Here is a 26062-nt window from a genome sequence, read left to right on the forward strand (position 1 = left end):
GGGGCTATTTGAAGAACTGAGAAAATGTCATTGTGTTTGGAACACAAAGATAGGAGTAAAGGGTTGTGCAAGGTGCAGCTCATGAGGTAAGAAGGTAAGGCCCAGACCTATTTGCCATTATTTGCCCTTTAAATTGAAGCCATAAGATTATCTTTTGCATTGCTTAAGCCAACAAAAATAACAGCCTAAATATGAGTGACTGAACTGAAGACTTGCTTATCACCTAGATATTCTTTTCCTACCAGACAAGACACTTTCATGGAAAATTATTTCACTAGCCAGCGGGACAACATCTTCCGAAATGTGGAGGTTCTGATTTATGTCTTTGATGTGGAGAGCCGTGAACTGGAAAAGGACATGCATTATTACCAATCATGCCTGGAGGCCATTTTGCAGAACTCTCCAGATGCCAAAATCTTTTGCTTGGTGCACAAAATGGATCTGGTACAGGAGGATCAACGGGACCTGGTAAGAAACAGAATGGGTGCTGAATCAAATGATTGACATGCTTTGCAAACTTCTTTTGTACAGGTATAGGTAAATTTGTACCATTCTTTTTGAGGGAAAGAATTTCAACATAAGCTTTCAAAATAAAATTCTGTCAGTTTTCTCTTTAATTTTTTCAATTAGACAAGTTGCAGGTTTACAGAAAAATTGTATAAAGGATACAGCATTCCCAAATAACCCCTGTTGTTCACACTTTGCATCAGTGTGGTACCTTTGTTACAATGGATGAAAAAATATTGATGTTGTACAATTATCTTTAGTTCATAGCTTACCACTAGGGTTATTTTCTCCCATATACCACCCTATTATTAACACCTTGCATTAGTATGGTACACATTTGGTATAATTCATGAAAGAACATTTTTCTAATTGTGCTATGAACTGTCATTTACAATAGGGCTCACTGTGTAGTATGGTACTATGTTTTATCTTTTATTTTTTTTTGCTTTTTATAAAAACTGCAAGAGATTTTAATCAAGTTATCAGTTAATATTAAAATTAGATCATTAAAATAATTTTTATTATAGAGTATTACATGAATTTTGGCATCTTACTAAGAAGAAGGTCAAAGAATTGAGTGACATACCCATAACAAAATTCCTTTTGCTCTTGTGCACTTACATATCATTAAGAGATGCATTACCTATACATTTTTGTTTCTGTAATCGATAAAATTTTATTTATCAATAGCTTCAACGTACTTATTGACATTTCATTATTATTGTACTTTTAAATAACATATGGAATGAAAAATCATTCCACAAGAAAAAATTTTAACCCTAGAGTCTTATGGTAACAGTAAATGAAAAAATTAAAGTTTAGTTTATATGTGTTTTTATGGCATAGCAATATAAAAAGTTCATGAATAGAATCCCAGGGATGTAAATCTCTCTGGCAACATGGGATGTGACTTGCAGGGATGAGTTTGGCCCTGGTATCAAGAGATCAAGAGAGCCTTCTTGGACCAAAAGGAGGAAGAGAAATGAAACAAAATAAAGTTTCAGTGGCTGAGAGATTTCAGATAGAGTCTAGAGGTCATTCTGGAGGTTATTCTTATGCATTATATAGATATACTTTTTTAGTTTTTAGTGTATTGGAATAGCTAGAAGGAAATACCTGAAACTGAACTGCAACCCAGTAGCCTTGATTCTTGAAGATAACTGTATAACTATATAGCTTACACTGTGTAACCATGTGATTGTGAAAACTTTGTGGCTCCCACTCCCTTTATCCAGTGTATGGACAGATGAGTAGAAAAATGAGGACGAAAAGTAGGTGAACAATAGGGAGGGATAGGATGTTTTGGGTGTTTTTTTACTTTAATTTTTATTCTTATTCTTTTTTTGTGTGTGGTGATGAGGATGTTCAAAATTCAATTGTGGTGATGAATGTACAACTATATAAGGACACTGTGGACAGTTGATTGTACACTGTGGATGACTGTATGGTTTGTGAACGTATCTCAATAAAATCGAATTAAAAAAAAAAAAAAGTTCATGAATAAAAGATGTTTGGGCATTCCAGTAGAGTAAGTCTGTGGGATAAGAGAAATGGAAATATGAGTTCAAGGAGAGGGAGAAAAGTTTTAAAATTTCCAACAGTTACAGAAATGCTTTTCATTTTTTTCCATTATTTTAAGATAGATGACTGTGGGTATCAAATTTGATATTTTGACACCATTGGATTCATTTTGGAAAGTTGTGTAGCAAATTTTCAAAAATTTAATGTTTACGGTATATTAGCATAATGCATTTGAGATGTATTCGTGTTATTTCATGTTGTTTTTTCCTTTTTATTGCTAAGTTGTAGTCCGTTGTATGGATGTACCACCATTTGCTTATCTATTCACCAATTGATGGACGTTTGAGTTGCTTCTATTTTTGGAGATTATGAATAAAACCCCTATAAACACTTGCATACAGGTTTATGTACGAACATAAGTTTCATTTTTCTTGGGTAAATACCAAGGAGTGGGTCATATGGAAAGAGTATTTTTAACTTCATAAGGAATTGCCAAACTGTTTTCCAAAGTGGCTGTACCATTTTGCATTTCCACCAGCAATATATGAAAGTTCCAAGAGTTAGGACATTTTGACAGGTGAAAGTAATTAGCCTAAATTTCTGGGACTCTACAAATTATGTGAATGGAGAGATGTTTTTCCTATTTCCTAACTTCCCCTCCCCTGGGATAATGTTTCAAATCCAGTGGGCTCCTTGGTTCCTGAGACTTTACTGGGCAGGAGTTTCCCCATAATCCCACAATAGAACCTACCTCTCTGTCCAGCTTCCCCAGATGGCAGTAAACTGAGGAGCATTTTGCAATAGAAAGGTCTACAGATGCCCAGGAACTGGGGGATCATGTGTGTCTTTCCAGATTATATCTTTTGGGAACTACCCCATTATGACTTCACTACATCCCACTGTCCCCTGTTCCTTCCCCACTGGGAGGGCCCCAGGCCCTGTTTCTATTGCTGAGAGCTCCTTGCCCACACCCCTCCTTACTTCACTGGCATGGCATGTCCTGCTGCATGGCTACCCAACCAGGAATCTGCCTTTAGTCTCAGTTATTGTGCCGGAGACCTTGATGAGGCCAACTAGCTTCCAAGGTTCTCTTTGATACACCTTGTCTTCAGCCAAACCAGAGTAAGTTGATGCCTTCTCCAAAGACATTAGCTTCTAAATAACTCCTACTCAGCTATCTACATTCAGATACTGAAGAAGAGTAGTCTCTAAGGCTTGAGTACAGAGACTATATATCTCCAGGTATAGTGTTCAAATCTAAATGTTTCTAATTTTTTTGTCTCTTTGGCCCATCAGTAATTCTCAATTTATGCCTTTAATTTCACCAATATTTGCTTTATATATCATAAGTCTATTGATTAACGTAAATCCATGCACATTCCAGTGAATTGGATCTATCATTATATAGTTGCCCTTTCTACCCCTAAAATAAATATTCATCTTGGAGTTCTCCCAGCATCAGGAGTGATCTCCATTCTCTTAAGTCTTTTTTTTTAAATTCAGTTTTATTGAGATTATTCACATACCATACAGTCATCCAAAGTGTACAATCAGTTCACGGTACCATTATATAGGTGTGCATTCATCACCACAGTTAATTTTTTTTTTCAATTTTAGAACATTTTCATTATTCCAGAAAAGAAATAAAAATAAAAAAGAAAACTCAAATCCTTCCATACCTCTAACCCCCCCCCCCCCACTCCATTATTGACTCACGGTGGTATAGTACATTTGTTACTGTTGATGAAGGAATATTAAAATATTACTAACTGTAGTACATAGTTTGCAATAGGTACATTTTTTCCCCTATATACCCCTCTATTATTAACTTCTAGTTATAGTGTCATACTTGTTCTAGTTCATGAAAGAAATTTCTAATATTTGTACAGTTAATCATGGGCATTGTCCACCACAAGATTCACTGTGTTATACATTCCCAGGTTTTAACCTCCAACTTTCCTTCTAGTGACATACATGACTCAACTTCCCCTTTCCACCAGATTCACACGCCATTCAGCACTGTTAGTTATTCTCACAATAACGTGCTACCATCACCTCTGTCCATTTCCAAATGCTTAACTTCAACCTAGTTAAACATTCTGCTTATAATAAGCAACTGTTCACCATTCTTTAGCCTCATTCTATATCCTGGTAACCTATATTTAATGTCTATGAGTTTACATATTATAGTTAGTTCATATCAGTAAGATCATACAATATTTGTCCTTTTGTGTTTGACTTATTTCACTCAATATAGTGTCCTCAGGGTTCATCCATCAACCCTTTTTTTTAAGACAGTTTTGTTCACACACCATACATTCCATCCTAAGTAAATAATTGATAGTTCACTGTATAATCACATATTTATGCATTCACCATCACCACCACTATCTATATAAGGACACTTCCATTTCTTCCACAAAGAAAGAGGAAGAGTCAAAAAAGGTAGAAAGACAAGAGAAAAAGAAAAAGAAAAAGAAAAAAAAGACAGCTAAAAAGCAACAACAAAAAAGATAAAGTACAATAAAAAAGTCAGACAATATCATCAATGCCAAGAATCCCATACCCCTCCCTTATATCCCCCTCTTATAGGCATTTAGCTTTGGTATGTTGCCTTTGTTACATTAAAGGAAGCCTAATACAATGTTTCTGTTAACTATAGACTCTAGTTTGCATTGATTGTATTTTTTTTCCCAATACCACCCCATTTTTAACACCTTGCAAGGTTGACATTCATTTGTTCTCCTTCATGTAAAAACATATTTGTACATTTTTCACAATTGTTGACCATTCTAGGTTTCATTAAGTTATACAGTCCCAGTCTTTATCTTCCCCCTTTCCTTCTGGTGTCCCGCATGCCCCTAACCTTCCTCTTTCAACCATACTCACAGTCATCTTTGTTCAGTGTACTTACATTATTGTGCTACCATCACCAAAAATTGTGCTCCAAACCTCTCACTCCTGTCTTTTCCTATCTGTCTGTAGTGTTCCCTTTAGTATTTCCTGTAGAGCAGGTATCTTGTTCACAAACTCTCTCATTGTTTGTCAGAGAATATTTTAAACTCTCCCTCTATATTTGAAGGACAGTTTCTCCAGATACAAAATTCTTGGGTGGCAGTTTTTCTCCTTCAGTATCTTAAATATATCACACTACCGCCTTCTTGCTTCCATGGTTTCTACTGAGAAATCCATACATAGTCTTATCAAGCTTCCCTTGTATATGATGGATTTTTTTTCTCTTGCTGCTTTCAGGATTTTCTCTCTGTCTTTGACATTTGATAATCTGACTATTAAGTGTCTTGGCATAGGTCTATTCATATCTATTCTGTTTGGGGTACGCTGCACTTCTTGGATCTGTAATTTTATGTCTTTCATAAAAGTTGTGAAATTTTCAGTGATTATTTCCTTCATTATTGCTTCTGCCACTTTTCCCTTTTCTTCTTCTGGGACACCCATGACACACACATTCATAAGCTTTGTGTTGCCCTTCAATTCCCTGAGATGTTGCTCATATTTTTCCATTCTTTTCCCTATCTGTTCTTTTGTGTGTAGGATTTCAGGTGTCTTGTTCTTCAGTTCTTGAATGTTTTCTTCTGCCTTTTGAAATCTGTTGTATATCTCCACTGTGTTTTTCATCTCTTGTGTTCTGCCCTTCGTGTCCCTAGGTTCTGCCAGTTGTTTTTTCAAACTTTCAAGTTCTTCCTTATGTTTGCACAATGTTTTCTTTATATCCTTCATCTCTTTTGCCATGTCTTCCCTCAGCTTGTTGAATTGATTTAGCATATTTATTTGAAGATCTTTATTTAGTTGTTTCAATTCCTGTACCTCATTGAAATGTAAGTTTGTTCCTTTGGGACATATCTTCATTTTCCCTAGTGTGATTTGTAGTTTTGTGTTGTCTAGGCATCTGGTTTCCTTGATCACCCCAATCAGATTTTCCCAGACCAGAATGGGCTGAGTTCTCAGGAAGAGGCTATATTCAGTATCAGGTTTCCCTGAGGGTGTGTCTTAGAAGATTGGCAGACTTCCCTGTGAGGCCTCTAGCCACTGTGCTTTTCCTAACCTGCCCAGCAGGTGGTGCCTGTCAATCTGTCATTCCCCACTGGTGTAAAGAGGTGTGGTCCCTTTAATTATCAGCTTAAGTTGTTTCTGGTTTGATTGTTTGTTTCCCCCCAGGCCCTGGGGTCTGAGTTCAGAAGGGAGGGCAGGTACTTGAGCTGGGCCCCACCTCCTTCCTCTTAAGGAAGATACACCCCCTAGGGAGTTATCTTCTGCACTTGAATTACTCCTTTGTCTCTCTGACTCTGTTAACTCCACCTCTGCCTGGGTCAGCCTGCTGAGAGCTGAAAATGCCTGAGGCTTTCTCCACTGAGCCACTCAGATTGAGAGAGTAAAAGGGAAAGAAAGCCCCTTTTCAGAGCCAGTCCCCAGCTCTCCAGTTTCACCTGTCAGCCAGAAATAGTACCTGGTCTTCTGTGCTCCTTTTCTTGGGACACAGTTGTTTTCCAGTATTCTAAGCTCAGCTGTCTCCAAAAACCTCTGTACTTTTTCTTTCCATCAGCCCCACCTCCTCTCCACTGGGAGTGACCTCATAGTTCTTTGCTGCTTGTTAAGGGTTTGTGTTTCAGCAGTCTACATTTGCTAATTAAAACCCCAGTTGGAGCTAGGTTGAGCTATATTCACTTGCTTCCAGCAGGGACTGCTTCTTTCACCCACAGTGAAGTTTTGCAGCTTAGCCTGCCTTGGGGGAAGGGGGCTTCCAGTGCATTTCCGAAGTTTTTACTTACAGCTTTTATGCTGCAGTCTTAGCCATTCCACCCATTCCAGGCTGGTATATGATGTGTGGACAGTCACAGTTGTTCCCCAGCAGTTGTTCCAGACTATTTACGAGTTGTTCCTGGCTACCTACTAGTTGCTCTAGAGGACTAACTAAATTCCACACCTCTCTATGCTGCCATCTCTACCCCCCCCCAATGTCTTTTGAGAATCAAAAGTTCCTAATTTTAATGAAGTCAAATGCACTAATCTTTTCCTTTATTGAAAGTGCTTTTGGTGTCCTGTTCAAGAAGTATTCCCTTATACTAAGGCCTTGAAGTTATTCTTCATTATTGTCTTTTAAAAACTTTTGTCTTTTATGTTTTGAAAGGATGTTTTTATCTTGTGCCTTCCAGATTCAGAATCAGCAATTCTTCTTCTATGCTTCTTCCCTCCAACATTTTCTCTTCTTTTAGTTTTATCTCATTCCAATGTTTATAATTCTCTCTATTTATTTGTAAGTTTTATAATTCATTTCTATTCTTTTTTTTCACTTTTGTCATTTTACTTCCCTGGCCCCTGATTAAAAATCAGTGGTTCTAAATTTCTCACCTGTCAATCAAGGTCCTTCTTAATCTGGCACCGACCTATATTTTCTGCCCTGTGTCTCCACACCTCCTTCACATACTTTCTTTTTTAATGAAATTTTATTGAGATATATTCACACATCATACAGCCCATCCAAAATATACAACCAGTGGCTCACATTATCATCACATATTTGTGCATTCATCACCACAATCAAGTTTAGAATATTTTTATTACTCCAGTAAAAAAATAAAAACTAAGAAAAAATAAAAATAAACCCCAAAACATCCCATACCCATTATCTCCCCTCCCCCATTATTGAACCCTAATATTGGTGTGGTACATTTGTAACTGTCGATGAAAAAATATTAAGATATTACTGTTAACTAACTTCCATAGTTTGCAATAGGCACATTTTTTTTTTTACCATATACCACTCTAATATTAACTCCTTGTAATAGTGTTGTACACTTGTTCTGGATCATGAAAGAACTTGTATTTGTACTGTCAAATGCAGTCATCATCCACCACAAGATTCAGTGTTTTATACGGTCCCATGTTTTCACTTTCACCTTTCCTTCTGGTGACATACATGACTCTAAATTTCCCCTTTCAACCAATTTCACACACAATTCAGCACTGTTAATTATACTCACAATAATGTGCTACCACACTTCTATCCATTTTCAAACATTTAAGTTTAACCTAGTTAAAAAATTCTGTACATATTAAGCAACCGCTCTCCATTCTCTAGCCTCATTCTATCTCCTGGTAACCTGTATTCTAGATTTTATGTCTATGAGTTTACATATTGTAAGTAGTTCATATTAGTGAGATCATACAATATTTTTCTTTTTGTGTCTGACTTATTTCACGCAACATTATGTCCTCAAGGTTCATCCATGTTGTTGCGTGCTTCAGGATTTCATTCCTTCTTACTGCTGGATAATATTCCATCATATGTGTATACCACATTTTGTTTATCCATTCATTGGTTGATGGTCACTAGGGTTGTTTCCATCATTTGTCAATTGTGAATAATGCCACTATGAACACTAGTATGTAAATGTCTGTTCACATCCCTATTTAAGTTCTTCTGGATATATACTTAGTAGCAGGATTGCCAGATCCTAAGGCAACTCTATGCATAACTTTCTGAGGAACCACCAAAACATCTTCTACAGTGGCTGTACCATTTTACATTCCCACCAGCAGTGAAGAAGTATTCCTAATTCTCCACATCTTCTCCAACCCTTGTAGTTTCCTGTTGTTTAAAAGTGACCATTCTAGTAGGTGTGATATGATATCTCACCATGGTTTTGATTTGCATTTCCCCATTAGCTAGTGAAGATGAGCATATTTTCCTGTGCTTTTTAGCCATTTCTATAACCTCTTTGGAAAAATGTCTATTCATGTCTTTTGCCCAGTTTTTAGTTGGGTTGTTTGTGCTTTGTTCTTGAGTTGTAGGACTTCTTTGTATATTTCTTTATATATTCTGGGTATCATATACTTATCAGATATATGGTTTCCAAATATTTTCTCACATTGCGGCCTTCTCATGCTTTTGATAAACTACGTTGAAGCACAGAAGTATTCAATTACGAGGAAGTGCCATTTCTCTGTTTTCTTTCATTGCTTGTGTGGGTGTTAAGTCTAAGAAACTACTGCCTATCACTAGACCTTGAAGATGTTTCCCTACATTTTCATCTAGGAGTTTTATGGTACTGACTCTTACATTTAGATCTTTGATCCATTTCAAGTTAATTTTTGTATAAGGTGTGAGTGAGATAGGGATCCTTTCTCATTGTTTTGGATATGGGTATCCAGTTCTCCCAGATGATTTATTGAAAAGACTGTTCTGTCTAAGTTGAGTGGACTTAGGAAGCTTGTCAGAAATCAATTGGTCACAGATCTGAGGGTCTGTTTCTGAACTCTCCATTCAATTCCATTGATCCATATGTCTATCTTTATGCTAGTACCATGCTCTTTTGATCACTGTGGTTTTATAAAATGCTTTAAGTCAGTAACCATGAGTCCTCCCACTTAATTCTTCTTTTTCAAGATGCTTTTGGCTATTTGAGGCCACTTACCCTTCCAAATAAATTTGACAATTAGCTTTTTCGTTTCTGCAAAGTAAGCTGTTGAAATTTTGATGAGGATTGCATTGAATGTGTAAGTGAATTTGGGTAGGATTAACATCTTAATGAAATTTAGGTTCCAATCCATGAACATGGAATGTATTTCCATTTATATAGGTCTTTTGATTTCTTTTACCAATGCTTTGTAGTTTTCTTTGTACAAGTCCTTTACATCCTTGGTTAAGTTTATTCCTAGATATTTGATTCTTTTAGATGCTGTTGTAATCGGAATTGCTTTCTTGATACACCCCTTGAATAGTTGATTACTGTTGTATAGACACACTAGTGATTTTTGCATGTTGATCTTGTATCCCACCACTTTTCTGAACTCATTTATTAGCCCTAGTAGATTTGTCATGGTTTGGGAGGTTCTTTCTAAATATAAGATAATGTGGTCTCCAAATAGTGAAAGTTTTACTTCCTCCTTTCCAATTTGAATGCTTTTTATCTCTTTTTCTTGCATAATTCCTCTTGCTACAACTTCTAGCACAATGTTCAATAACAGAGGTAACAATGGGCATTGTTGTCTTGTTCCAGATCTTAGAGGGAAAGCTTTCAGTCTCTCACCATTGAGTACAATGTTAGCTGTGGGTTTTTCATAAATGCCCTTTATCATGTTGAGGAAATTTCCTTCAGTTTCTACCATTCAAAGTGTTTTTATCAAGAAAGGATGCTGGATTTTGTCAAATGCTTTTTCTGCGTCAATTGAGATGATCATGTGGTTTTTCCCCTTCAATTTTCTTGTGTTGAACCACCCTTGCATAACTGAGATAAAATCCACTTGGTCCCATGGTGTATAATTATTTTAATGTGCTATTGGATTTGATTTGCAAGTATTTTGTTGAGGATTTTTGCATCTATTTTCACTAGAGAGATTGGTCTGTAGTTTTCTTATAGTATCTTTATCAGGCTCTGGTTTTAGAGTGATGTTGGCTTCATAGAAAGAGGTAGTGTTCCCTATTTTTTAATTTTTTGGAAGAATTCAAGCATTATTGGTATTAATTCTTGGAATGTTTGATAAAATTCACCTGTGATGCCATCTGCTCTTGGGCTTTTCTATGCTGGGAGATTTTTGATGACTTATTTGAGCTCTTTATTGTTATGATTTGTTTGTTGAGGTCTTCTATTTCTTCTTGAGTTAGTGTTGGTTGTTTGTGTGTTTCTAGGAAAATGTTCATTTCATCTAAGTTGTCTAGTTTGTTGGCTACAGTTTTTCATAGTATCCTCTTATGATCTTTTTTATTTCTGTGGGGTCAGTAGTAATGTTCCCCCCCTCTCATTTCTGATTTTATTTATTTGCATCTTCTCTCTTTTTTGTATTTGTCAGTCTAGCTAAGAGTTTGTCAATTTTATTGATCTTCTCTAAGAACCAACTTTTGGTTTTATTCATTCTCTTTTTTTTTTTTTTTTGCTCTCCATTTCATTTATTTCCACTCTAATATTTGTTATTTCTTTCCTACTGCTTGCTTTGGGATTAGTTTGCTGTTCTTTCTCTAGTTCCTCCATGAGTGGAGTTAGATCTTTGATTTTAACTCTTTCTTCCATATTAATGTAGATCTTTAGGGCTATAAATTTCCCTCTCAGCACTGCCTTCACTGCATCCCATAAGTTTTGAGACATTGTGTTCTCATTTTCTTTCATCTTGAGATATTTACCTATTTATCTTGCAAATCTTTGTTGTCCCACTGATTGTTTAAGAAGCATGTTGTTTAATCTCCATATATTTGTGAAATTTCCTTTTCTCTGGCTGTTAGTGATTTCCAACTTCATTCCATTGTGATCAAAGAAAGTGCTTCGTATAATTTCAATCTTTTTAAATTTATTAAGACCTGTTTTGTACCTTAGCATGTGGTCTATCCTGGAGAATGTTCTATGAGCACTTGAGAAGAATGAATATCCTGCTGTTTTGGGTTACAATGTTCTGTAAATGTCTGTTAGATCTAGTTCACCTATCGTATTATTTAGGTTCTCTGTTTCCTTATTGATCCTGTGCTGAGGTGTTCTGTCTATTGAAGAATTTGGTGTGTTCAAGTCTGCACTGTTATTACAGAGACATCTATTACTCCTTTCAGTTTTGCCAATGTTTGCCTCATGTACTTTGGGGCACCTTGATTTGGTGCATAAATATTTATGATTGTTATTCCTTCTTGGTGAATTGTCTCTTTTCTTAATATATAGCGTCCTTCTTTGTCTAATGTTTTTGCATTTAAAGCCTATTTTGTTTGATAATAGTATAGCTACCCCAGCATTTTTGTTGTTGTTACTGCTTGTGTGGAATATCTATTTCCATTCTTTCACTTTCACTCTGTATTTTGGGATCTAAAATGAGGCTCTTGTAAACAGCATGTAGATGGATCATATTTTTTTATCTATTCTACCAATCTGTGTCTTTTGATTGGGGAGTTTCAACCATTAACATTCAGTGGTGATACTGTAAAGGCAGTGCTTACTCCAACCATTTTATACTTTGGCTTTTATTTGTATGATCTATTTTTTTTTCTCTTTTTTCCTTTTAGTTACCCTTACTGATAATCTTCATTTCTGTACTCTTCTCCAAATCTCTCTCTCCTGTCTTTTCTTTACAGCCAGCAGAACTCCCTTCAGTATTTCCTGAAAGACAGGTCTCTTGTTAATGATCTTTCTCAGCTTCTCTTTATCTATAAATATTTTAAATTCTCCTTCATTTTTTTTTTTTTAATTCAGTTTTATTGAAATATATTCACAAACCATACAGTCATCCCTGGTATACAATCAACTGTTCACAGTATGATCATATAGTTATGCGTTCATCACCACAATCTATTTCTGAACATTTTCCTTACATCAGAAAGAATCAGAATAAGAATAAAAAATAAAAGTGAAAAGAGGATACCCAAACCATCCCCCCATCCCACCCTATTTATCATTTAGTTTTTACTCCCATTTTTCTACTGATTTTTTTTCAATTTTTTAACTTTGTTTATCAAAAAATTAAAAACAAACAGGCAAACAACAACCAAAAAAACCCCACAACATTTCAAACAAAGCAATGGATTAAGGAAAACAAATAACCTAAAATAACTACTTTGCTTCCAATATGTTCCTACCATACCCCAAGAAAATTAATAAACCATGTCCAAACAGAGGAGTAAGAAAAACAAATAATCTAAAATAACTACATTGCTTCCAACATGTTCCTACCATACCCCAAGAAAATTAACAACCCCTAAGAAAACAAAGGAATAAGAGAAAAAAAACACCTAAAATAACTCTATTGCTTCCAACATGATCTTACTATATCCAAGAAAGTTTACAAACCATAATCATTCCTGAGCATTCCCATAACATTGAGATTACCCTCCATAGTTTATCTGTTCTTATTAGATTATCATTCCCCCTCCACTAATTGGTATCTCTAGGTCCCCTACATTCTACAGTATAAAACATTGTACATTTTTCACAGAATTCACATTAGTGGTAACATACAATATCTCTCTTTTTGTGCCTGGCTTATTTTGCTCAGCATTATGTCTTTTTTTTTTTTTTTTTATCTTCATTTTATTGAGATATATTCATATACCACGCAGTCATACAAAACAAATCGTACTTTCGATTGTTCACAGTACCATTACATAGTTGTACATTCATCACCCAAATCAATCCCTGACACCTTCATTAGCACACACACAAGAATAACAAGAATAATAATTAGAGTGAAAAAGAGCAATTGAAGTAAAAAGAACACTGGGTACCTTTGTCTGTTTGTTTCCTTCCCCTATTTTTCTACTCATCCATCCATAAACTAGACGAAGTGGAGTGTGGTCCTTATGGCTTTCCCAATCCCCTTGTCACCCCTCATAAGCTACATTTTTATACAACTGTCTTCGAGATTCATGGGTTCTGGGTTGTAGTTTGATAGTTTCAGGTATCCACCACCAGCTACCCCAATTCTTTAGAACCTAAAAAGGGTTGTCTAAAGTGTGCGTAAGAGTGCCCACCAGAGTGACCTCTCGGCTCCTTTTGGATTCTCTCTGCCACTGAAGCTTATTTCATTTCCTTTCACATCCCCCTTTTGGTCAAGAAGATGTTCTCCGTCCCACGATGCCAGGTCTACATTCCTCCCCGGGAGTCATATTCCACGTTGCCAGGGAGATTCACTCCCCTGGGTGTCTGATCCCACGTAGGGGGGAGGGCAGTGATTTCACCTTTCAAGTTGGCTTAGCTAGAGAGACAGGGCCACATCTGAGCAACAAAGAGGCATTCGGGAGGAGGCTCTTAGGCACAACCATAGGGAGGCCTAGCCTCTCCTTTGCAGCAACCGTCTTCCCAAGGGTAAAACCTGTGGTAGAGGGCCCAACCCATCAAACCACCAGTTCCCTATGTCTGTGGTCATGTTAGCAACCATGGAGGTGGGGTAGGCGAATACCCCTGCATTCTCCACAGGCTCCTCAAGGGGGCACTACATCTTTTTTTTTTTTCCTTGTTTTTTTTAACTTTCCCTTCTTTTTTAAATCAACTGTATGAAAAAAAGTTAAAAAGAAAACAAACATACAATAAAAGAACATTTCAAAGAGACCATAACAAGGGAGTAAGAAAAAGACAACTAACCTAAGATAACTGCTTAACTTCCAACATGTTCCTACTTTACCCCAAGAAAGTTACCTAATATAGCAACATTTCTGTGAACTTGTTCCTACTATATCCATCAGAAATTAACAGACCATAGTCATTCCTGGGCATCCCCAGAACGTTAAATAGCTTATCTGTTCTTCTTGGATTATTGTTCCCCCTTCCTTAATTGCTCTCTATTGCTAGTTCCCCTACATTCTACATTATAAGCCATTTGTTTTACATTTTTCAAAGTTCACATTAGTGGTAGCATATAATATTTCTCTTTTTGTGCCTGGCTTATTTCGCTTAGCATTATGTCCTCAAGGTTCATCCATGTTGTCATATGTTTGACGAGATCGTTCCTTCTTACTGCCGCGTAGTATTCCATCGTGTGTATATACCACATTTTATTTATCCACTCATCTGTTGAAGGACATTTGGGTTGTTTCCATCTCTTGGCAATTGTGAATAATGCTGCTATGAACATTGGCGTGCAGATATCTGTTCGTGTCACTGCTTTCCGATCTTCCGGGTATATAGCGAGAAGTGCAATCACTGGATCGAATGGTAGCTCTATATCTAGTTTTCTAAGGAACTGCCAGACTGACTTCCAGAGTGGCTGAACCATTATACAGTCCCACCAACAATGAATAAGAGTTCCAATTTCTCCACATCCCCTCCAGCATTTGTAGTTTCCTGTTTGTTTAATGGCAGCCATTCTAACCGGTGTTAGATGGTATCTCATTGTGGTCTTAATTTGCATCTCTCTAATAGCTAGTGAAGCTGAACATTTTTTCATGTGTTTCTTGGCCATTTGTATTTCCTCTTCAGAGAACTGTCTTTTCATGTCTTTTGCCCATTTTATAATTGGGCCGACTGTACTATTGTCATTGAGTTGTAGGATTTCTTTATATATGCAAGATATCAGTCTTTTGTCAGATACATGGTTTCCAAAAATTTTTTCCCATTGAGTTGGCTGCCTCTTTACCTTTTTGAGAAATTCCTTAGAGGTACAGAAACTTCTAAGCTTGAGGAGTTCCCATTTATCTATTTTCTCTTTTGTTGCTTGTGCTTTGGGTGTAAAGTCTAGGAAGTGGCCGCCTAATACAAGGTCTTGAAGATGTTTTCCTACATTATCTTCTAGGAGTTTTATCGTACTTTCTTTTATATTGAGATCTTTGGTCCATTTTGAGTTAATTTTTGTGTAGGGGGTGAGGTAGGGGTCCTCTTTCATTCTTTTGGATATGGATATCCAACTCTCCCAGCCCCATTTGTTGAAAAGACCATTATGACTCAGTTCAGTGACTTTGGGGGCCTTATCAAAGATCAGTCGGCCATAGATCTGAGGGTCTGTCTCCGAATTCTCAATTCGATTCCATTGATCTATATGTCTATCTTTGTGCCAGTACCATGCTGTTTTGGCAACTGTGGCTTTATAATAAGCTTCAAAGTCAGGCAGTATAAGTCCTCCCACTTCGTTTTTCTTTTTTAGAGTGTCTTTAGCAATTCGAGGCATCTTCCCTTTCCAAATAAATTTGATAACTAGCTTTTCCAAGTCTGCAAAGTAGGTTGTTGGAATTTTGATTGGGATTGCATTGAATCTGTAGATGAGTTTGGGTAGAATTGACATCTTAATGACATTTAGCCTTCCTATCCATGAACATGGAATATTTTTCCATCTTTTAAGGTCCCCTTCTATTTCTTTTAGTAGAGTTATGTAGTTTTCTTTGTATAGGTCTTTTACATCTTTGGTTAAGTTTATTCCTAGGTACTTGATTTTTTTAGTTGCTATTGAAAATGGTATCTTTTTCTTGAGTGTCTCTTCAGTTTGTTCATTTCTAGCATATAGAAACATTACTGACTTATGTGCTTTAACCTTGTATCCCGCTACTTTGCTAAATTTGTTTATTAGCTCTAGTAGCTGTATCGTCGATTTCTCAGGGTTTTCTAGATATAAGATCATATCATCTGCAAACAATGACAGTTTTACTTCTTCTTTTCCAATTTGGATGCCTTTTATTTCTTTGTCTTGCCGGATTGCCCTGGCTAGCACTTCCAGCACAATGTTGAATAACAGTGGTGATAGCGGGCATCCTTGTCTTGTTCCTGATCTTAGAGGGAAGGCTTTCAGTCTCTCACCATTGAGTACTATGCTGGCTGTGGGTTTTTCATATATGCTCTTTATCATGTTGAGGAAGTTTCCTTCAATTCCTACCTTTTGAAGTGTTTTTATCAAAAAGGGATGTTGGATTTTGTCAAATGCTTTTTCAGCATCTATTGAGATGATCAATTGATTTTTCCCTTTTGACTTGTTAATGTGTAGTAATACATTGATTGATTTTCTTATGTTGAACCATCCTTGCATGCCTGGAATAAACCCCACTTGGTCATGGTGTATGGTTTTTTTAATGTGTCTTTGGATTCGGTTTGCAAGTATTTTGTTGAGGATTTTTGCATCTATATTCATTAGGGAGATTGGCCGGTAGTTTTCCTTTTTTGTAACATCTTTGCCTGGTTTTGGTATTAGATTGATGTTAGCTTCATAAAATGAGTTAGGTAGTGTTCCATTTTCTTCAATGTTTTGAAAGAGTTTGAGTAAGATTGGTGTCAGTTCTTTCTGGAAAGTTTGGTAGAATTCCGCTGTGAAGCCATCTGGCCCTGGGCATTTATTTGTGGGAAGATTTTTGATGACTGATTGGATCTCTTTGCTTGTGATGGGTTGGTTGAGGTCTTCTATTTCTTCTCTGGTCAGTCTAGGTTGTTCATATGTTTCCAGGAAATTGTCCATTTCCTCTACATTATCCAGTTTGTTGACATACAGTTGTTCATAGTATCCTCTTATAATTTTTTTAATTTCTTCAGGATCTGCAGTTATGTCACCTTTTTCATTCATTATTTTGTTTATATGGGTCTTCTCTCTTTTTGATTTTGTCAGTCTCGCTAGGGGCTTGTCAATCTTGTTGATCTTCTCAAAGAACCAACTTTTGGTGATATTTATCCTCTCTATTGTTTTTTTGTTCTCTATGTCATTTATTTCTGCTTTAATCCTTGTTATTTCTTTTCTTGTACTTGGTTTAGGATTGGTTTGCTGTTCATTTTCTAGCTTCTTCAGTTGATCCATTAGTTCTTTGATTTTGGCTCTTTCTTCCTTTTTAATATATGCATTTAGTGCTATAAATTTCCCCCTTAGCACTGCTTTTGCTGCATCCCATAGGTTTTGGTATGTTGTGTTCTCATTTTCATTCGTCTCTATATATTTAGCAATTTCTCTTGCTATTTCTTCTTTAACCCACTGATTGTTTAGGAGTGTGTTGTTTAACCTCCAGGTATTTGTGAATTCTCTAAGTCTCTGATGGTTATTGACTTCTAATTGTATTCCATTGTGGTCAGAGAATGTGCTTTGAATAATTTCAATCTTTTTAAATTTATTGAGGCTTGTTTTATGTCCCAGCATATGATCTATTCTGGAGAAAGTTCCATGAGCACTAGAAAAGTATGTGTATCCTGGTGATTTGGGATGTAATGTCCTGTATATGTCTGTTAAATCTAATTCATTTATCAGATTGTTTAGGTTTTCAATTTCCTTACTGGTCTTCTGTCTGGTTGATCTATCTATAGGAGAGAGTGATGTGTTGAAGTCTCCCACAATTATTGTGGAAACATCAATTGCTTCCTTTAGTTTTGCCAGTGTTTCTCTCATGTATTTTGTGGCACCTTGGTTGGGTGCATAGACATTTATGATTGTTATTTCTTCTTGCTGAATTGCCCCTTTTATTAGTACGTAGTGGCCTTCTTTGTCTCTCAAAACATCCCTGCATTTGAAGTCTATTTTATCTGAGATTAATATTGCTACACCTGGTTTCTTTTGGCTGTAGCTTGCATGAAATATTTTTTTCCATCCTTTCACTTTCAGTTTCTTTGTGTCCCTGTGTCTAAGATGAGTCTCTTGTATGCAACATATTGATGGTTCATTTTTTTTGATCCATTCTGCGAATCTATATCTTAATTGGGGAGTTTAATCCATTTACATTCAACGTTATAACCGTGAAGGCATTTCTTGAATCAGCCATCTTATCCTTTGGTTTATGTTTGTCATATTTTTCCCCTCTGTCTATTAATATCCTTTATTGTACCCATACCGAATCTCTTTAGTACTGAACCTTTCTCCAAGTCTCTCTGTCCTTTCTTTGTTTCTCTGTCTGTAGGGCTCCCTTGAGTATCTCCAGTAGGGCAGGTCTCTTGTTAGCAAATTCTCTCAACATTTGTTTGTCTGTGAAAAATTTAAGCTCTCCCTCAAATTTGAAGGAGAGCTTTGCTGGATGAAGTATTCTTGGCTGGAAATTTTTCTCACTCAGAATTTTAAATATATCGTGCCACTGCCTTCTCGCCTCCATGGTGGCTGCTGAGTAGTCACTACTTAGTCTTATGCTGTTTCCTTTGTATGTGGTGAATTGCTTTTCTCTTGCTGCTTTCAGAACTTGCTCCTTCTCTTCTGTGTTTGACAGTGTGATCAGTATATGTCTCGGAGTGGTTTTATTTGGATTTATTCTATTTGGAGTTCGCTGAGCATTTATGATTTGTGTATTTATGTTGTTTAGAAGATTTGGGAAGTTTTCCCCAACAATTTCTTTGAATACTCTTCCTAGACCTTTACCCTTTTCTTCCCCTTCTGGGACACCAATGAGTCTTATATTCGGACGTTTCATATTATCTATCATATCCCTGAGGTCCATTTCGATTTTTTCAATTTTTTTCCCCATTCTTTCTTTTATGCTTTCATTTTCCATTCTGTCATCTTCGAGGTCACTGATTCGTTGTTCAACTTCCTCTAGTCTTGTACTGTGAGTGTCCAGAATCTTTTTAATTTGGTCAACAGTTTCTTTAATTTCCATAAGATCATCCATTGTTTTATTTAGTCTTGCAATGTCTTCTTTATGCTCTTCTAGGGTCTTCTTGATTTCCTTTATCTCCCGTACTATGGTCTCATTGTTCATCTTTAGTTCTTTGAGTAGCTGCTCTAGGTGCTGTGTCTCTTCTGGTCTTTTGATTTGGGTGCTTGGGCTTGGGTTATCCATATCATCTGGTTTTTTCATATGCTTTATAATTTTCTGTTGTTTTTGGCTTCGTGGCATTTGGTGAACTTGATAGGGTTCTTTTAGGATTTGTAGACCAATTGAAGTCCTTATGTCTAATTTATCAGATCTACAGCTTCGTGGGGTACACTTTCTCTAACTAACCAGCAGGTGGCGTCCACGAGCCACCTGTTCTCCACAAGCCAGTTCTCCCCTGCTTAGCCTTTTTGGTGAGTGGGGGAGTGAGTCTTGTGGGGTCCAATTGGTGTACCAAGCTTGCGTGTGTAGTTGGTGTTGCCTGCCCTGTATATGGGGCGTGTTTCTGGGCAGTCAGGGAGGGGGGGGTGGCTCTAACAATCAAATCTCCCTGGTGATCCTAGAGTTTTAAAGCTGCTGCAATAGTCTAATCCTTCAGTTCAGTCCTGCCACAGTTTGTCTCTTCCACTGACCCACAAGTCCTTGGTATTGGCATATGGCTCCTGAGACTTGCAAGTGGGCCCCTCTTCCAGGCCGTGCACCCCGGGTCCTCTGTTGAGGGATGACTGTGCTATGTCACAGGTGAGTGCCGTCCCCCCAGGGCAGTTCTGGGCTGCTGGGCTGTGTAGGGAGGTTCCCAGTCTGCTGAAATGATGGCTGAATGGGGCTTTGTTAATTCACACTGCTCTACCTTCCCAACTCTGGGACAATCAGCTGAGGTTGCAGGGAAGGCTAATGTCCACGCCCAGTTTTGTGGTGTGTGCCTGTTATTTGAAGCACTTCCGTCACACTGGGTTGTCTGGGGCAGTTCTGGGCTATGGGGCTGGCGATGGGCAGGAGTGTTTCCTGTCCACCAGGATGATGGCTGTGAGCGGACACCCCCCTTTTCTTGGGAAGTTGTGGTGTTTAGTGAATTTTCTCAGCCACTGGATTATTGCGTTTTGTCTCAGAGCTCTCCTAGTTCTGCTCTTGACTTGACCTGCCCAAATAGCAAGTCTTTGAAGCTTTCTGTATTGGGCTTCTTAGAGTAATTGTTTTAGAAAAAGAAAAAAGGATTAAAAAAAAAAAACAAAACAAAACAACAACAACAAAAAAAAAACGGGCCCTCCTCAGAGATCTAATGGGTTATTGAAATGCTAAGAGACAAAGCAACCAGGGCCATTAAGGAAAGGTCCACAGGGCAGAGAGATCAGCTTTTCTTCAGGATTTGCATATGCGCCTCAGGGCCCTTCCCCTTTCTATGTTCACCAGAACTCCAAAAATCCTCCGCTTTTATTTTGGAGTTTTTCGTGTTGTTTTTTTTCTATGCCTGTCTCCTCTCTGCTGGGCTGGCTGCTCTCAGATTCTCTGGTGTCTGGTCTCAGTGTATCTATTGTTGGAGTTTGAATCAGTAGAATGAGTTTCCGATAAGGGCTGCCACTGCAGTTCTCCCTTCTCCTTCCCGGAGCTGACAGCCCCTCCTCCCCCGGGACTGAGCCTGGCAGGGAGGGGCGCGGGTCCCCTGGCCGCAAAAACTTACAGATTTCGCTCATCTCAGCAGTTCCACGTTTTCATGAGTGTTGTATGAAGTATGCCCAAAGTCAGATTGCTCTGTGGTGTCCAGTCCACGCAGTTCTTGGCTTTCTACCTACTTTCCTGGAGGAGTAACTAAAACATACAGCTCACCAGTCTGCCATCTTGCCCCGCCCTAGGAGACTCTCCTTCATTTTTGAAGGACACCTTAGTTTCATAAAGAATTCTTGGCTGGCAATTTTTCTCTTTCAGTATCTTAAATATATTGTACCACTGCCTCCTTGCCTCCATGGTATCTGATGAAAACTCAGCACTTAGTCATATTTCACTTCCCATGTACGTGGTGAATCACTTTTCTCTTGCTATTTTCAGAATTATCTTTTTCTATTAGGAATTTTGACAGTCTGCTTAGTATATGTGTTGAAGAGGGTCTATTCAAATTTATTCCATTTGGAGTATGTTGGGATTCTTGGATTTGCATATTTATATCTTTTTTTAAGGGTTGAAAAAATTTCAGCCATTATTTCCTCAACTTTTCTTCCTGGCCTGTTTCCCTTCTCCTTCTGGAACACCTGTGATGCTTATGTTTATGTGCTTCATGTTGTCAGTCATTTCCCTGAGACCCTTGTCAAATTTTTCCATTTTTTTCTCTTTATGTTCTTTTGTTCAAATTTGGTTGCTTTGTCTTCTAGCTCACAGATCCTTTCTTCTGCCTCTTCATATCTGCTGTTGTGTGTCTCCAGTATATTTTTAATTTCCTTTACAGTGTCTTTCATTTCCATGATATCTGTTATTTTCTTATGTATTATTTAAAATTCTTCTTTATGTTCACCTAGTGTCTTCTTAATATCTTTTACTTCTTTAGCCATCTCATTGAATTTGTTTAGGAGATTTCTTTGAGAATCTTTGATTTGTTCCAAATTCTGTGTCTACTCTGACTTTTTAATTTGTTCCTTTGACTGGGCCATATATTCCTGTGTTTTAGTATGCCTTGTGTTTTTTTGCTGATAGCTGGTCATTGGATTATTTTGATGGGTTTATTCTGAAGGTTGGTTTCTCTCTCTTGTCTAGTTTTTTGTTGCTTGGGTTTGTATTAGGGCAATTCATCGAACATTGGATCATCAGTATTTCCAAAACTGGGCTTGTACCCTTGCAGGGGGTGTAGACCAGCTCCATTGGGCCCTGAGATAGGGTCTGGAAAGATTCCCAAAAGCCCTTCTTTTATCCCTGCATTTTCCAACTGCCCAGCAAATAGCACTCCTTGGCTACTTATTCCTTTTCTAAAGCAGTTGAAACTGTGGTATACATCAGTATCTGATGAGGTGGGGCTGAAACTGTGGGGATCTCACTTCCCCAGCCAGTATCTGACTCAGTGTTGGGCTGTGCCCCTTCTGTACGTGGGGCAGAATACACCCATAGCCATCCCAATCTGCAGCTGTCCCCCAGGCAAGGATCATGCCACCCACTGCTGCTGGATGGACACCAAGATCCACAGATGGAAATAAAACTTCTGCCTTCATTTTCTCCATCTTTTCATCCTGCACTTTCATGGGCATTCTACTGTCTTCCACTGTTCCCTGGATCCCCAAAATGTTGATTTGGACAGTTTCTGCCTGGCTACTTGCTGTTTTGTGAAAGAAATAGGATCTGCCATTCCCTCCCTAATCCTCCATTTTGGAAGGTCTTCCTTGGGCCCCTATATATTTGGCACTCCTCAGCAGATTGTGTTCTGCCCTGGGCCTCTGTGGACTTGGGTCTCTGTGTCTGGATATATGTGGGAATCTGTCTCACTACTGTGAGAGATTTTATGTTTTATGTCCCTGGTAGGAAGTGGGAGGGTTCCTGGCCACTGCATCTGGGTGCTTCCAGAACTGTGTGGGATGGAGTGAAGGGGAGGGAAGAGGACAGGCCAGTCCAAGACAGAAGTTTCCTACCTGATATTTTTCTCTTTCTTTGATTCAGTGTTTGTGGAATACTTCTCCAGTCTCTACCTTCCTCCAGAGTTCTAAACAAGTGAGATTTGTCCTTTTTTTCCACTGAATCTATTTCTTAATTTTTATTCTAGTGACATGTATACAACCTAAATTTTCCTCTTTTAACCACATTCACATATATAACATTTCATTTCTGTTAATTACAATCACAGTATAATTGTGGCTACCATCACCTATGTTTTATATTTTAATTTTTATTCTAGGAACATATATGCAACCTAAAATTTCCCCTTTTATCCACATTCATATATGTAAATCAGTGCTGTTAATTACATTCACAGTGTTGTGCTACCATCACCAACATCTGTTTCCAAAACTTTACAATCAACCTAAATAGAAAGTCTGTACAGATTAAGCATTAACTCCCCATTCCCTACCCCCAATTCAGTACCTGGTAACCCATATTCTATATTCTAACTGTATGTGTTTTTGCTAATTATAAATACTTAATATCAGTGAGATCATACGATATTTGTCATTTTGTGTCTGGCTTCTTTCACTCAGTATAATGTCTTTAAGGTTCATCCATGTTGTTGCATATATCAGGACTCCGTTCCATTTGTTTTTTTGAAGCTAATTTTTCAATGCAATAGCTTTTTTTTACTTTATCAAAAAATTAAAACAATACAAACAAAATAAAGGAATAAGTAAAAAAAAAAACCCTAAAAAGCCAAATTGCTTACATGTCCCTGCCATATCTCAAGAAAATTAACAAACCCTAACAAAACAAAGGAATAAGAAAAAAATAACCTAAAATAGCTGCATTGCTTCCAACATGTTCCTACCATACCCAAGATAATTTAAAAACCATAATCATTCCTGAGCATTCCCACAACATTGAGATTTCCCTCAATAGTTTATTTGTTCTTATTAGATTATCATTCCCCCTTCACCAATTGCTGCCTATCTCTAGGTCCCCTACATTCTACAATATAAAATATTTATTTTACATTTTTCACAGAGTTCACACTAGTGGTAACATACAATATCTCTATTTTTCTGTCTGGCTTGTTTCACTCATCATTATGTCTTCAAGGTTCATCCATGTTGTCATATGTTTCACAACCTTGTTCCTTCTTACTGCCACATAGTATTCCATCATATACCACATTTTGTTTATCCACTCATCTGTTGAAGGGCATTTGGATTGTTTCCATTTTCTTGGCAATTGTGAGTAATGCCAGTATGAACATCGTATGCAAACATTTTTCATGTCACTGCTTTCAGATCTTCTGGGTATATACTGAGAGGTGAAATTGCTGGATCAAAGGGCATTTCTATATCTAGTTTTCTAAGGAACCATTAGACTGTCCTAAAGAGTAGCTGTACCATTATACAGTCCAAGCAGCAATGAATAAGAGTTCCAATTTCTCCACATCCTCTCCAGCATTTGTAGTTTCCTGTTTGTTTAATGGCAGACATTCTAATTGGTGTGAGATGTCTCGTGATCTTGATTTGCATCTCCCTAATAGCTAGTGAAGATGAACATTTTTTCATATGTTTTTTAGCCATTTGTATTTCCTCTTCAGAGAAATGTCTTTTCATATCTTTTGCCCATTTTATAATTGGGCTGTCTGTACTATTGTCATTGAGTTGTAGGATTTCTTTATATATGCAAGATATAGGCCTTTTGTCAGATACATGGTTTCCAAATATTTTTTCCCACTGCATTTGCTGCTTCTTCACCTTTTTGACAAATTCCTTTGAGGAACAGAAGCTTTTAATTTTGAGGAGTTCCCATTTATCTATTTTTTCTTTCATTCCTTGTGCTTTGGGTATAAGGTCTAAGAAGCAACCTCCTAATACGAGGTCTTGAAGATGTTTCCCAACATTATCTTCCAGGAGTTTTATGATACTGTCTCATATTAAGGTCTTTAATCTACTTTGAGTTAATTTTTGTGTAGGGTGTGAGGTAGGGGTCCTCTTTCATTCTTTTGGATATGGATATCCAGCTCTTCTAGCCCCAATTGTTGAAGAGACTCTTATATCCCAGTTCAGTGGTTTTGGGGGCCTTATCAAAGATCAGTCAACCATAGATTTGGGAGTCTATCTCCAAATTCTCAATTCAATTCCATTGATCAATATGTCTATCTTTGTACCATGCTGTTTTGACTACTTTGGCTTTATGGTAAGCTTCAAAGTCAGGGAGTGTAAGTCCTCCCACTTTGCTTTTCTTTTTTAGAATGTTTTTAGCAATCCAATGCATCTTTCCCTTCCAAATAAATTTGATAACTAACTTTTCCAAGTCTGAAAAGTAGTTTGTTGGAATTTTCATTGGAACTGCATTGAATTGGAGATGAGTTTGGGTCGAATTGACATCTTAATGACATTTAGCCTTCCTATCCATGAATGCAGAATATTTTTCCATCTTTATTGGTACCCTTTTATTTCTGTTAGTAAACTTATATAATTTTCTATGTATAGGTCTTTTACATCATTGGTTCCGTTTATTCCTAGGTACTTGATTTTTTTAGTTGCTATTGAAAATGGAATCCTTTTCTTGAGTGTCTCTTCAGTTAGGTCATTCCCAGTGTATAGGAACATTACTGACTTATGTTCATTAATCTTGTATCCCACCATTTTGCTAAATTTGTTTATTAGCTCAAGTAGCTGTGTCATCCATTTCTCAGGGTTTTCCAAATGTAAGGTCATATCATCTGCAAATAATGATAGTTTTACTTCTTCCTTTCCAATTTGGATGCCTTTTATTTCTTTGGCTTGCTGGATTCCTCTGGCTAGCACTTCATCACAATTTTGAATAACAGTGCTGACAGCAGGCATCCTTGTCTCTTTTCTGATACTGCAGGGTAGGCTTTCAGTCTCTCACCATTGAATACTATGCTGGCTGTGGGTTTTTCATATATGCCCTTTGTCATATTGAGGAAGTTTCTTTCAATTCCTAACTTTTGAAGTGTTTTTATCAAAAAAGGTTGCTGGAATTGTTGAATGCTTTTTCAGCATCTATTGAGATGATCATTTGATTTTTTCCTTTTGATTTATTAATGTGTTGTATTACATTGATTTTCTTTTGTTGAACAATCCTTCGTGCCCCACTTGGTCATGGTGTATGATTTTTTTATGTGTCTTTGGATTTGATTTGCAAGTATTTTGTTGAGAATTTTTGTGTCTATATTCATGAGGGGGATTGGCCTGTAGTTTTCCTTTCTTGTAACCTCTACCTGGTTTTGGTATTAGAGTGAATTTAGCTTCATAAAGTGAGGTAGATAGTGTTCCATTTTCTTCACTTTTTTGAAAGAGTTTAAGTAAGATTGGTGTCAGTTCTTTTTGGAAAGTTTGGTAGAATTCACCTGTGAAGCCATCTGGCCCTGGGCTTTTATTCATGGGAAGCTTTTTGATGACTGATTGGATTTCTTTGCTTGTGATTGGTTTGTTGATGTCTTCTGTTTCT

General features: G+C 37.3%; 1 protein-coding gene across 13 annotated transcripts in view; it reads left to right on the forward strand.

Annotated features, from left to right (window-relative positions):
- RRAGB (Ras related GTP binding B) overlaps window positions 1–26062 on the forward strand; it is a 97103-nt gene that overhangs the window by 14267 nt on the left and 56774 nt on the right. For 11 of the 13 annotated variants that reach the window (XM_037821312.1, XM_037821311.1, XM_037821315.1 and 8 more), the window contains one exon: window positions 228–468. In XM_037821312.1, coding sequence (XP_037677240.1) covers window positions 228–468 — 241 coding nt within the window. The remainder of the gene's footprint in view (window positions 1–227; window positions 469–26062) is intronic. The other 2 variants (XM_037821309.1, XM_037821317.1) reach the window with 1 other exon arrangement.

The sequence above is a fragment of the Choloepus didactylus genome, chromosome X (assembly GCF_015220235.1).
Source record: "Choloepus didactylus isolate mChoDid1 chromosome X, mChoDid1.pri, whole genome shotgun sequence".
Taxonomy (NCBI): domain Eukaryota; kingdom Metazoa; phylum Chordata; class Mammalia; order Pilosa; family Megalonychidae; genus Choloepus; species Choloepus didactylus.